General features: G+C 45.1%; 1 protein-coding gene across 3 annotated transcripts; it reads right to left on the bottom strand.

Moving 5' to 3' along the window:
* Window positions 1-7,114: 7,114 nt before the first annotated feature.
* LOC120042707 (putative glutathione-specific gamma-glutamylcyclotransferase 2) lies at window positions 7,115-13,732 on the bottom strand. 3 transcript variants are annotated; one of them, XM_038987504.1, is made up of 4 exons: window positions 13,447-13,732; window positions 13,187-13,332; window positions 12,932-12,967; window positions 7,115-7,661 (listed from the first exon to the last, which is right to left on the bottom strand). In XM_038987504.1, exons 2-4 carry the CDS (start codon window positions 13,319-13,321, stop codon window positions 7,176-7,178), a joined length of 657 nt encoding a protein of 218 aa, XP_038843432.1. In that variant the 5' UTR covers window positions 13,322-13,332; window positions 13,447-13,732; the 3' UTR covers window positions 7,115-7,175. The 3 variants fall into 3 exon arrangements, with proteins under 3 accessions (XP_038843432.1, XP_038843433.1, XP_038843431.1); XM_038987505.1 differs by having other exon boundaries at window positions 13,187-13,341; window positions 13,456-13,732; XM_038987503.1 differs by having other exon boundaries at window positions 7,116-7,661; window positions 13,187-13,732.
* Window positions 13,733-14,529: the final 797 nt, after the last annotated feature.

Here is a 14,529-nt window from a genome sequence, read left to right as displayed (position 1 = left end):
TATAGCCTCTCTACTGTATATAGCCTTGCTACTGTTATAGCCTCTCTACTGTATATAGCCTCTCTACTGTATATAGCCTCTCTACTGTATATAGCCTCTCTACTGTATATAGCCTCTCTACTGTTATAGCCTCTCTACTGTATATAGCCTTGCTACTGTTATAGCCTCTCTACTGTATATAGCCTCTCTACTCTATATAGCCTCTCTACTGTATATAGCCTCTCTACTGTATATAGCCTCTCTACTGTATATAGCCTCTCTACTGTATATAGCCTCTCTACTGTATATAGCCTCTCTACTGTATGTAGCCTCTCTACAGTATATAGCCTCTCTACTGTATATAGCCTCTCTACTGTATGTAGCCTCTCTACTGTATATAGCCTCTACTGTTATAGCCTCTCTACTGTATATAGCCTCTCTACTGTATATAGCCTCTCTACTGTATATAACCTCTCTACTGTATATAGCCTCTCTACTGTATGTAGCCTCTCTACTGTATATAGCCTCTCTACTGTATGTAGCCTCTACTGTATATAGCCTCTCTACTGTATATAGCCTCTCTACTGTATATAGCCTCTCTACTGTATGTAGCCTCTCTACTGTATATAGCCTCTCTACTGTATGTAGCCTCTACTGTATATAGCCTCTCTACTGTATATAGCCTCTCTACTGTATATAGCCTCTCTACTGTATATAGCCTCTCTACTGTATGTAGCCTCTCTACTGTATATAGCCTCTCTACTGTCTATAGCCTCTACTGTATATAGCCTCTCTACTGTATATAGCCTCTCTACTGTATATAGCCTCTCTACTGTATGTAGCCTCTCTACTGTATATAGCCTCTCTACTGTATGTAGCCTCTACTGTATATAGCCTCTCTACTGTATATAGCCTCTCTACTGTTATAGCCTCTCTACTGTATATAGCCTCTCTACTGTATATAGCCTCTCTACTGTATGTAACCTCTCTACTGTATATAGCCTCTCTACTGTATATAGCCTCTACTGTTATAGCCTCTCTACTGTATATAGCCTCTCTACTGTATATAGCCTCTCTACTGTATATAGCCTCTCTACTGTATATAACCTCTCTACTGTATATAGCCTCTCTACTGTATATAGCCTCTCTACTGTATATAGCCTCTCTACTGTATATAGCCTCTCTACTGTATGTAACCTCTCTACTGTATATAGCCTCTCTACTGTATATAGCCTCTACTGTTATAGCCTCTCTACTGTATATAGCCTCTCTACTGTATATAGCCTCTCTACTGTATATAGCCTCTCTACTGTATATAGCCTCTCTACTGTATATAGCCTCTCTACTGTATATAGCCTCTCTACTGTATATAGCCTCTCTACTGTATATAGCCTCTCTACTGTATATAGCCTCTACTGTTATAGCCTCTCTACTGTATATAGCCTCTCTACTGTATATAGCCTCTCTACTGTATATAGCCTCTCTACTGTATATAGCCTCTCTACTGTATATAACCTCTCTACTGTATATAGCCTCTCTACTCTATATAGCCTCTCTACTGTATATAGCCTCTCTACTGTATATAGCCTCTACTGTATATAGCCTCTCTAGTGTATATAGCCTCTCTACTGTATATAGCCTCTACTGTATATAGCCTCTACTGTATATAGCCTCTCTACTGTTATAGCCTCTCTACTCTATATAGCCTCTCTACTGTATATAGCCTCTCTACTGTATATAGCCCCTCTACTGTATATAGCCTCTACTGTATATAGCCTCTCTACTGTATATAGCCTCTCTACTCTATATAGCCTCTCTACTGTATATAGCCTCTCTACTGTATATAGCCCCTCTACTGTATATAGCCTCACTACTGTATATAGCCTCTCTACTGTATATAGCCTCTCTACTGTATATAGCCTCTCTACTGTATATAGCCTCGCTACTGTTATAGCCTCGCTACTGTATATAGCCTCTCTACTGTATATAACCTCTACTGTATATAGCCTCGCTACTGTATATAAACTCGCTACTGTATATAGCCTCTCTACTGTATATAGCCTCTCTACTGTATATAACCTCTCTACTGTATATAGCCTCGCTACTGTATATAGCCTCGCTACTGTCTATAGCCTCTACTGTATATAGCCCCTCTACTGTATGTAGCCTCTCTACTGTATATAGCCTCTCTACTGTATATAGCCTCGCTACTGTCTATAGCCTCGCTACTGTCTATAGCCTCTACTGTATATAGCCCCTCTACTGTATGTAACCTCTCTACTGTATATAGCCTCTCTACTGTATATAGCCTCTCTACTGTATATAGCCTCTACTGTCTATAGCCTCTACTGTCTATAGCCTCTCTACTGTATATAGCATCTCTACTGTATATAGCCCCTCTACTGTATATAGCCTCTCTGCTGTATATAGCCTCTACTGTCTATAGCCTCTCTACTGTCTATAGCCTCTCTACTGTATATAGCCTCTACTGTATATAGCCTCTACTGTCTATAGCCTCTCTACTGTCTATAGCCTCTCTACTGTCTATAGCCTCTCTACTGTCTATAGCCTCTCTACTGTATATAGCATCTCTACTGTATAAAGCCTCGCTATTGTATATAGCCTCGCTATTGTATATAGCCACCGCTACTGTTATAGCCTCAACTTATTTTTCACTGTCTTTTTACTGTTGTTTTTATTTATTTTCTTATCTATTGTTCACCTAATACCTATTTATTTTCTTAAAAATCGGTCGTCATTGTAAATAAGAATTTGTTTTTAACTGACTAAACTTTTGTCGCCTCCCTCTCAACCATACAAATTTTTAAATTCCTCAATCCAGAGATTTAACAGTTTTTACAGTAATTTTCTTTATGGGTGCATGCATATTAGTAACTGAGATAAGCAATTTCATAAATGTGTCTAATGCAGCGTCTGGTTGCTCCTCATTACACACCACAGACCAGCAAATTTTCTTTACATCAACTACATAGGAATCACTACAGAACTTCTTGTATGACCTCTTATACACTATATTAGGCCCAGTCTTCAGAACTGTGGTTTTCCTAGATACGGTTACTATATTATGATTGCAATCTAATATAGCTTATTTGCTGAGATATAAATGTCAAATTGAACAATTAGCCATGTAACAAGCTAATGATGCATCAGCTTTTACAATCACAACTACATTTCATATGAAGGATTTGGGATAAAAACATGTCCGCTTGAAGTTTCAGGCTTTGTAAAATGTAGTGTACACTGGGATCAAGCTAAGCTAACTGCAAGCTAGCTAACTACAGCCACACTAAATGTAAAGGGTTTCAGGCTATGTAAAATGTAGTGTACACTGGGATCAAGCTAAGCTAACTGCAAGCTAGCTAACTACAGCCACACTAAATGTAAAGGGTTTCAGGCTATGTAAAATGTAGTGTACACTGGGATCAAGCTAAGCTAACTGCAAGCTAGCTAACTACAGCCACACTAAATGTAAAGGGTTTCAGGCTATGTAAAATGTAGTGTACACTGGGATCAAGCTAAGCTAACTGCAAGCTAGCTAACTACAGCCACACTAAATGTAAAGGGTTTCAGGCTATGTAAAATGTAGTGTACACTGGGATCAAGCTAAGCTAACTGCAAGCTAGCTAACTACAGCCACACTAAATGTAAAGGGTTTCAGGCTTTGTAAAATGTAGTGTACACTGGGATCAAGCTAAGCTAACTGCAAGCTAGCTAACTACAGCCACACTAAATTAAAGGGTTTCAGGCTATGTAAAATGTAGTGTACACTGGGATCAAGCTAAGCTAACTGCAAGCTAGCTAACTACAGCCACACTAAATGTAAAGGGTTTCAGGCTATGTAAAATGTAGTGTACACTGGGATCAAGCTAAGCTAACTGCAAGCTAGCTAACTACAGCCACACTAAATGTAAAGGGTTTCAGGCTTTGTAAAATGTAGTGTACACTGGGATCAAGCTAAGCTAACTGCAAGCTAGCTAACTACAGCCACACTAAATGTAAAGGGTTTCAGGCTTTGTAAAATGTAGTGTACACTGGGATCAAGCTAAGCTAACTGCAAGCTAGCTAACTACAGCCACACTAAATGTACGGGTCGCAACGATTTCCAAATAGACTTACCACTGTGTTAAGTCCTAAACGTAAGGCTGTGTTCTACCTTGCACCATTGCTGGGCTAACATTACAGTACATTTTCTGACTTAGTAGCCATGTGGTGAGTTTTCTAACAACAATGACAAGAAACTGCCATGTGGTGAATCATAAGTGGCTCGGCTTGTTCGTGATACCATGTCTTGTTTTGAGGTGTTTTGGTTGATGTCACGTGACTAAAATTGGCTAGCTAGCGCAAGCTAACCAACACCTGTTACTATGTATGAGAGACAAGTGCTCATTGTGCTTTATTTTATGTTTTCAATAAACATTGGAGACTAAATATAGTTTACATGTTATCAACAATCTAAGCACATCCCAGTCCGTATCGCCCAAAGTTACGCATGCGTCAGCTGTGTTGCTAAACAACCAACCCGTCTATATGACTGAAGAGTGAGACAGACAGCTATTTAATATGACATCACTGGAGAGTGAGACAGGTTTAAATGACATCACTGGAGAGTGAGACAGGTTTAAATGACATCACTGGAGAGTGAGAGGTTTAAATGACATCACTGGAGAGTGAGACAGGTTTAAATGACATCACTGGAGAGTGAGACAGGTTTAAATGACATCACTGGAGAGTGAGACAGGTTTAAATGACATCACTGGAGAGTGAGACAGGTTTAAATGACATCATTGGAGAGTGAGACAGGTTTAAATGACATCACTGGAGAGTGAGACACGTTTAAATGACATCACTGGAAAGTGAGACAGGTTTAAATGACATCACTGGAGAGTGAGACAGGTTTAAATGACATCACTGGAGAGTGAGACAGGTTTAAATGACATCACTGGAAAGTGAGACAGGTTTAAATGACATCACTGGAAAGTGAGACAGGTTTAAATGACATCACTGGAGAGTGAGACAGGTTTAAATGACATCACTGGAGAGTGAGACAGGTTTAAATGACATCACTGGAGAGTGAGACAGGTTTAAATGACATCACTGGAAAGTGAGACAGGTTTAAATGACATCACTGGAGAGTGAGAGGTTTAAATGACATCACTGGAAAGTGAGAGATCTTGAACAGTAAACCAGTCCTTAGAGACAGGACTAACGCCGCGTTCAAAACTACTGGGAATTGGTAAAGATACGAGGTCAAATCATGACGTCAGTGATCTTCAGGTCGGAAAGTCGGAGCTCTAGAAAGAGGCGGAGCTCTAGAAAGAGGCGGAGCTCTAGAAAGAGGCCCGAGTTCCCGAGTTGGATGACCGTTCAAATCGATTTCTCCCCAGTCAGAGATCGTTTTTTATCGAATTCCCAGTTGTTTTGAACGCAGCAAAATGAACACTGACCTGGCAGGTTTGGTACATATTCTACTAACCCTGACCCAACTTTGAAAGGTCCCAACCCTGACCCCGACCCAGCTCTGAACGGTTCTGACCCTAACCCCGACCCAGCTCTGAACGGTTCTGACCCTAACCCAGCTCTGAACGGTCCTAACCCTAGCCCATTTCTGAAAGGTCCTAACCCTAACCCAGCTCTGAACGGTTCCAACCCTGACCCAGCTCTGAACGGTCCTGACCCTAACCCTGACCCAGCTCTGAACGGTCCCAACCCTAACCCAGCTCTGAACGGTCCTAACCCTGACCCAGCTCTGAACGGTCCCAACCCTAACCCAGCTCTGAACGGTCCCAACCCTAACCCAGCTCTGAACGGTCCCAACCCTAGCCCAGCTCTGAACGGTCCCAACCCTAACCCAGCTCTGAACGGTTCCAACCCTGACCCAGCTCTGAACGGTCCCAACCCTGACCCAGCTCTGAACGGTCCCAACCCTAACCCTGACCCAGCTCTGAATGGTCCCAACCCTAACCCTAACCCAGCTCTGAACGGTCCTGACCCTGACCCTAACCCAGCTCTGAACGGTCCCAACCCTGACCCAGCTCTGAACGGTCCCAACCCTAACCCTAACCCTAACCCAGCTCTGAACGGTCCCAACCCTGACCCTAACCCAGCTCTGAACGGTCCCAACCCTAACCCTAACCCAGCTCTGAACGGTCCCAACCCTAACCCAGCTCTGAATGGTCCCAACCCTAACCCAGCTCTGAACGGTTCCAACCCTAACCCAGCTCTGTACGGTCCCAACCCTAACCCAGCTCTGAACGGTCCCAACCCTAACCCAGCTCTGAACGGTTCCAACCCTGACCCAGCTCTGAACGGTTCCAACCCTAACCCTGACCCAGCTCTGAACGGTCCCAACCCTAACCCAGCTCTGAACGGTCCCAACCCTAACCCAGCTCTGAACGGTCCCAACCCTGACCCAGCTCTGAACGGTCCCTAACCCTGACCCAGCTCTGAACGGTCCCAACCCTAACCCTGACCCAGCTCTGAACGGTCCCAACCCTAACCCTGACCCAGCTCTGAACGGTCCCAACCCTGACCCAGCTCTGAACGGTCCCTAACCCTGACCCAGCTCTGAACGGTCCCAACCCTAACCCAGCTCTGAACGGTCCCAACCCTAACCCTGACCCAGCTCTGAACGGTCCCAACCCTGACCCAGCTCTGAACGGTCCCTAACCCTAACCCAGCTCTGAACGGTCCCAACCCTAACCCTGACCCAGCTCTGAACGGTACCAACCCTGACCCAGCTCTGAACGGTCCCAACCCTAACCCTGACCCAGCTCTGAACGGTTCCAACCCTAACCCAGCTCTGAACGGTCCCAACCCTAACCCTAACCCAGCTCTGAACGGTCCCAACCCTAACCCAGCTCTGAACGGTCCCAACCCTAACCCAGCTCTGAACGGTCCCAACCCTAACCCTGACCCAGCTCTGAACGGTCCCAACCCTAACCCAGCTCTGAACGGTCCCAACCCTAACCCTAACCCAGCTCTGAACGGTCCTGACCCTAACCCAGCTCTGAACGGTCCCAACCCTAACCCAGCTCTGAACGGTCCCAACCCTAACCCAGCTCTGAACGGTCCCAACCCCAACCCTAACCCAGCTCTGAACGGTCCCAACCCTAACCCTGACCCAGCTCTGAACGGTCCCAACCCTAACCCTGACCCAGCTCTGAACGGTCCCAACCCTAACCCTGACCCAGCTCTGAATGGTCCTGGTGACAATCACATGACTGACAATCTACAGTATCCCTGCGATGGTTTACTGACACACTTGTAGTAAGTGTGTGTGTTAGTCTCTCTCTAACCAGGTCTTCCAGAGAGAAGAGGTGTGTGTCTGAGTCTTCAGGGAGGAGGGTCCTCAGCGCCTCAGCCAATGAAAACAGGTATTCAGTGTTCCGTCCGCTCGGTCCGACTGCATCTACAATCTGATTGGCTATCAGCTCCAGGGGGGCGGGGCCCAGGTAGTCAGGGTTGTCATTAGAACCGATGTAGAGCAGAGCCTGGCTGGGTGCAGGGGGAGTGTCAGTGTGTCGTGTGGGGGTCACGGAGGGTCGGGGGTGAAAGTTCACTGCAATGACGCGGTAACCGCCCTTCTCCCGGTAGTCAAGGTAACACTTCACTTCCTGCTCTCGGCCAGACGGCAGCTTATATGCCACGCCCCAGACACAACCCTGAAAGAGAGAGAGAAGCCCAGTTATACCAGGCACGACCTTTACCAATAAAACTGCCAGAGACCAATCCCTGCCAATAGCAGGAGACACAGGGAGACATTCAGTGACGGTTGGCGGCGAAGAACTCGGGTGACCAGAGCTCAGAAAGTCCCAGGTTTATGGAAATTAGCAGCGACGCAACTGTGAAATAACTAAATCAGAGGAGGGAGGGTCTTGCTAGCTAGCTTTGACACTGTGCTGGATAGGCTAGCAGCCAATGAGACGCTGTGCTGGATATGCTAACAGCCAATGCGACGCTGTGAATGCTGTTTGGAAGATACACTGACAAAGGGAGAACTGGCCAGCATAGAGAAGGACAGAAGACAAATCTGAGGACATCTATATTAGAGGTCTGAGGGCCAACATCTGGAATCAAAAATAATTGTACTAGTCACATGCGCCGAATACAACAGGTGTAGACCTTACAGTGAAATCCTTCTTACGAGCCCCTAACCAACAATGCAATTTAAAAAATACGAATAAGAAATAAAAAGGGAACAAGTAATTAAAGAGCAGAAGTAAAATAACAATAGCGAGGCTATATACAGGGGGAACCGGTACAGAGTCAATGTGCGGGGGCACCGGTTAGTCGAGGTAAAATGTACAGTTGAAGTCAGAAGTTCACATACACCCTTAGCCAACTACATTTAAACTCAGTTTTTCACAACTCCTGACATTTAATCCTAGTAAAAATTCCCTGTTTTAGGTCAGTTAGGATCACCACTTTATTTTAAGAACGTGAAATGTCAGAATAATAGTAGAGAGAATGATTTATTTCAGCTTGTATTTCTTTCATTACATTCGCAGTGGGTCAGAAGTTTACATACACTCAATTAGTATTTGGTAGCATTGCCTTTAAATTGTTTAACTTGGGTCAAACGTTTCGGGTAGCCTTCTACAAGCTTCCCACAATAAGTTGGATGAATTTTAGGCCCATTCTTCCTGACAGAGCTGGTGTAACTGAGTCAGGATTGTAGGCCTCCTTGCTCGCACACACTTTTTCAGTGGCCACCATTTTTCAGTGATGTCCACTCCAATACCTTGACTTTGTTGTCCTTAAGCCATTTTGCCACAACTTTGGAAGTATGCTTGGGGTCATTGTCCATTTGGAAGACCCATTTGCAACCAAGCTTTTGGAGCAGTGGCTTCTTCCTTGCTGAGCGGCCTTTCAGGTTATGTCGATATAGGACTCGTTTTACTGTGGATATAGATACTTTTGTACCCGTTTCCTCCATCATCTTCACAAGGTCCTTTGCTGTTGTTCTGGGATTGATTTGGTCCCATGGTGTTTATACTTGCGTACTATTGTTTGTACAGATGAACATGGTACCTTCAGGCGTTTGGAAATTGCTCCCAAGGATGAACCAGACTTGTGGAGGTCTACAATTGTTTTTTAGAGGTCTTGGCTGATTTCTTTTGATTTTCCCATGATGTCAAACAAAGAGGCACTGAGTTTGAAGGTCGGCCTTGAAATACATCCACAGGTACACCTCCAATTGACTCAAATGATGTCAATTAGCCTATCAGAAGCTTCTAAAGCCATGACATCATTTTCTGGAATTGTCCAAGCTGTTTAAAGGCACAGTCAACTTAGTGTATGTAAACTTCTGACCCAGTGGAATTGTGATACAGTCAATTATAAGTGAAATAATCTGTCTGTAAACAATTGTTGAAAAAATTACTTGTGTCATGCACAAAGTAACTGTCCTAACCGACTTGCCAAAACTATAGTTCGTTAACAAGAAATGTGTGGAGTGGTTGAAAAACGAGTTTTAATGACTCCAACCTAAGTGTATGTAAACTTCCGACTTCAACTGTACATGTAGGTTATTAAAGTGACTATACATAGATAATAACAGAGAGTAGCAGCGGCGTAAAAGATGGGGTATGGGGGGTGGGCAATGCAAATAGTCTGGGTAGCCATTTCATTAGATGTTCGGGAGTCATATATTTTACATTTTAGTCATTTAGCAGACGCTCTTATCCAGAGCGACTTACAGTAGAGTGCATACATTTTAACATACTGAGACAAGGATATCCCTACCGGCCAAACCCTCCCTAACCCGGACGACGCTATGCCAATTGTGCGTCGCCCCACGGACCTCCCGGTTGCGGCCGGCTGCGACAGAGCCTGGGCGCGAACCCAGAGACTCTGGTGGCGCAGCTAGCACTGCGATGCAGTGCCCTAGACCACTGCGCCACCCGGGAGACCCATATTGGGGTAGAAGCTGTTGAGAACCTTGGACCTTGTTACTGTAACAGTGTTCTATCCCTCTTACCTACCGCTCCACACAAGACGCGGTCCTTGCAGAGCAAGTGAAACAACTACTTCATAATGGCGCCGGGGGGGGGGACTGCCGTTTCACGGGCTCCGAACCAACTGGGCTATTTTGTTTATGTTGTCGCATTGTTTGTAACTCGTTTTGTACATAATGTTGCTGCTTCCGTCTCTTATGACCGAAAAGAGCTTCTGGACATCAGAACAGCGATTACTCACCTCGAACTGGACCAAATCTCCGTCATCAACGTGAAGAAAAGAGGAAGAGGGGGAGGAGGGCGGGGTGCCTTGTAAGAATTCACCGACGAGCACCACTTCCCTCCGTATTATTGGCCAACGTGCAATCACTGGAAAACAAACTGGACGATCTACGATTAAGACTATTCTACCAACGGGACTTTAAAAACTGTAATATCTTATGTTTCACCGAGACTTGACTGAACGACGACACAGATAATATAGAGCTGGCTGGCTTCGCCGTGCATCGGCAGGACAGAGCAGCTACGTCAGGTAAGACGAGGGGCGGGGGTGTGTGTCTATTTGCCAATAACTGCTGGTGAGCGATGTCTAATATTAAAGAAGTCTCGAGGTATTGCTCACCTAGAGTACCTCATGATAAACTGTAGACCACACTATCTACCAAGAGAGTTCTCATCTATATTATTCGTAACCGTCTATTTACCACCACAAACCGATGCTGGCACTAAGACCGCACTCAACATATAAGGCCATAAGCAAACAACTCTAGACCACCCTTACTCCAGACGCATACAAAGCTCTCTCTCGCCCTCCATTTGGCAAATCTGACTATAATTCTATCCTGCTGATTCCTGCTTACAAGCAAAAACTAAAGCAGGAAGTACCAGTGACTCGCTCAATACGGAAGTGGTCAGATGACGCGGATGCTACACCACAGGACTGTTTTGCCAGCACAGACTGGAATATGTTCCAGGATTCATTTAATGGCATAGAGGAGTATACCACCTCAGTCACCGGCTTCATCAATAAGTGCATCGACAACGTCGTCCCCACAGTGACCGTATGTACATTTCCCAACCAGAAGCCATGGATTACAGGCAACATCTGCACCGAGCTAAAGGCTAGAGCTTCCGCTTTGAAAGGCTGGTCATGGCTCACATCAACACCATCATGCCGGAAACCCTGGACCCACTCCAATGCACATACCGCCCCAAAAGATCCAGAGATGATGCAATCTCAATCGCACTCCACACTGACCTTTCCCACCTGGACAAAAGGAACACCTAAGTGAGAATGCTGTTCATTGACTACAGCTCAGCGTTCAACACCATAGTGCTCACAAAGCTCATCACTAAGCTAAAGACCCTGGGACTAAACACCTCCCTCAGCAACTGGAACCTGGACTTCCTGACGGGCCCGCACCCAGGTGATAAGGGTAGGTAACAACACATATGCCACGCTGATCCTCAACACTGGTGCCCCTCAGGGGTGTGTACTTAGTCCCCTCCTGTACTCCCTGTTCACCTACGACTGTGTGACCAAGCACGACTCCAACACCATCATTCAGTTTGCTGACGATACAACAGTGGCCTGATCACTGACAAGAATGAGACAGCCTATAGGGAGGAGGTCAGAAACCTCCACCTCTCCCTCAATGTGAAAAAGACAAAGGAGCTGATTGTGGACTATAGGAAAAGGATGGCCCAACAGGCCCCCATTAACATCAACGGACTGGAGTGGAGCGGGTCGAGAGTTTCAAGTTCCTTGGTGTCCACGTCACCAACGAACTATCATGGTCCAAACACACCAAGACAGTCGTGAAGAGGGCACGACAACACCTTTTCCCCCTCAGAGGAGACTGAAAAGATTTGGCATGGGTCCCCAGAACCTCACGGCCCAGTACATCACTTGGGCCAAGCTTCCTGACATCCAGGATATATACTAGGCGTGTCAGAGGGAGGCCCAAAAAATTGTCAAAAACTCCAGTCACCCGAGTCATAGACTTCTCTCTGCTACCGCACGGCAAGCGGTACCAGAGCGCCAAGTATAGGACCAAATGGCTCCTTAACAGCTTCTTCCCCCAAGCCATAATACTGCTACACAATTAATCAAATGGCCACCCAGAATATTTACATTGTCCCCCCCTTCCCTTTGACACTGCTGCTACTCGCTGTTTATTATCTATGCATAGTCACTTTACAAATTACCTCGACTAACCTGTACCCCCGCACACTGACTCGGTACCGGTGCCCGCTGTATATAGCCTCGTTATTGTTATGCCATTTTCTCGTGTTACTTTTTTGATTTTATTTTTTGTACTTTATTTAGTAAATATTTTCTGAACTTTATTTCTTTAACTGTATTGTTGGTTAATAAAGGCTTGTAAGTCAGCATTTCACGGTAAGGTCCTGTTGTATTCGGCATTTCACGGTAAGGTCTACACCTGTTGTATTCAGCATTTCACGGTAAGGTCTACACCTGTTGTATTCAGCATTTCACGGTAAGGTCTACACCTGTTGTATTCAGCATTTCACGGTAAGGTCCTGTTGTATTCGGCATTTCACGGTAAGGTCTACACCTGTTGTATTCAGCATTTCACGGTAAGGTCTACACCTGTTGTATTCGGCATTTCACGGTAAGGTCTACACCTGTTGTATTCGGCATTTCACGGTAAGGTCTACACCTGTTGTATTCAGCATTTCACGGTAAGGTCTACACCTGTTGTATTCAGCATTTCCCGGTAAGGTCTACACCTGTTGTATTCAGCATTTCACGGTAAGGTCTACACCTGTTGTATTCGGCATTTCCCGGTAAGGTCTACACCTGTTGTATTCAGCATTTCACGGTAAGGTCTACACCTGTTGTATTCGGCACATGGGGTGGCAGGTAGCCTAGTGGTTAAAGCGTTGGACTAGTTGCCATTTCACACCTGTTACATTACCACACAGGTGTAAGTAACTACGTGGCAGCTCACCTCTGGGTCCTCCACCAGAGTCACGACTCGGCCAGGCTGAAAAGAGAAGACAGGGAAGAGCTGATTGAGCTTTAATTAATACAACCTTTAAAGAGGTCAACAACATTGAGCCTCCAGTCACCATATTACAGTTCAGATGCTGTAGAGCAGTTATGTAGCTAGCTGGATATCACCACTAGTCAACATAGACTATTACTTAATAATAAACTTACACTACCTTCACTAGTCATCCATACAGATAGACAGATACATCACCTTGCCTGGCACTCCCCTGTGGTCGGTGCTGCCTTGCCAGAAGCGCCGGCTGAAGCCTTCAATGTAGCCGATCCGCTTCTCCTCATAAGGAAAATCCACCTTCCAGATCAGAGAGCCATAACCGAACACCCACATAGCTACTGTACCTCCTCCACCTGGCTGGCTAACTGTCACACCTCACGTAGCGTGTTACTGTCAAACATTTACTTTCTAGCACTAAACACCACCATCTTTACTGTTAGTGGCAGCTACTACTGTACCTCCTCCACCTGGCTGGCTAACTGTCACACCTCACGTAGCGTGTTACTGTCAAACATTTACTTTCTAGCACTAAACACCGCCATCTTTACTGTTAGTGGCAGCTACTACTGTACCTCCTCCACCTGGCTGGCTAACTGTCACACCTCACGTAGCGTGTACTGTCAAACATTTACTTTCTAGCACTAAACACCGCCATCTTTACTGTTAGTGGCAGCTACTACTGTACTACATTCACAACGGAGCTCAATGTCGTGACGAGCTACTTCTGTCTCAAGCAACCAGCACCTCGTCACGTGATAGTCAGACACAACTTGCGAGCACAGACTTTGCTTGCCAGGCATTAGTAATCAATCATCATCAAATTCAATCTGCACTCAAAATCAAGTCAAAATTGAATCGTCACGTTTACAGGATACAGCAGGGGTGTAATATGATGCCGATTCAGTTGCAAAACGTTTCTGTATCTGTGACATGGGCAGCGCCAATGAGAAAGGTGACATGCATATAATAACGCGATTATTGTGGATAGTCGGATTAATATAATAGTTGATTAAAACGTTTACATGCTTTGCAAGAACGATTTGCCTAATAATCATGTTTACATGGAAACATCTGAAATCAGGCTACATAATGGTACTCTGATACATGCAGAAAATCGCCAATCAAAATAAATGTTCTACCACAGCGACAATGTTATTTGTTGTATAGGTTGTATAGGAACACCAATGAAGGTGTTTACATGTCCTAATCATGGAACACCGAGGAAGGTGTTTACATGTCCTAATCATGGAACACCGAGGAAGGTGTTTACATGTCCTAATCATGGAACACCAATGAATGTGTTTACATGTCCTAATCATGGAACACCGAGGAAGGTGTTTACATGTCCTAATCATGGAACACCAATGAAGGTGTTTACATGTCCTAATCATGGAACACCGAGGAAGGTGATTACATGTCCTAATCATGGAACACCGAGGAAGGTGTTTACATGTCCTAATCATGGAACACCAATGAAGGTGTTTACATGTCCTAATCATGGAACACCGAGGAAGGTGTTTACATGTCCTAATCATGGAACA

Source organism: Salvelinus namaycush, unplaced genomic scaffold (assembly GCF_016432855.1).
Source record: "Salvelinus namaycush isolate Seneca unplaced genomic scaffold, SaNama_1.0 Scaffold746, whole genome shotgun sequence".
NCBI lineage: Eukaryota > Metazoa > Chordata > Actinopteri > Salmoniformes > Salmonidae > Salvelinus > Salvelinus namaycush.
The sequence above is the reverse complement of the archived record's forward strand: the minus strand, read 5'-3'. Positions and strand labels throughout refer to the sequence as shown.

What these genes read in the sequence shown, in the direction of transcription:
- LOC120042707 (XM_038987504.1), bottom strand. Translation starts at nt 13,321, where the DNA reads ATGTGGGTGTTCGGTTATGGCTCTCTGATCTGGAAGGTGGATTTTCCT. An exon ending in ACAGGGGAGTGCCAGGCAAG is followed by an intron (nt 12,968 to 13,186) that starts GTGATGTATCTG and finishes TTCTCTTTTCAG; the next exon opens with CCTGGCCGAGTCGTGACTCT. An exon ending in CTCTGGTGGAGGACCCAGAG is followed by an intron (nt 7,662 to 12,931) that starts GTGAGCTGCCAC and finishes TCTCTCTTTCAG; the next exon opens with GGTTGTGTCTGGGGCGTGGC.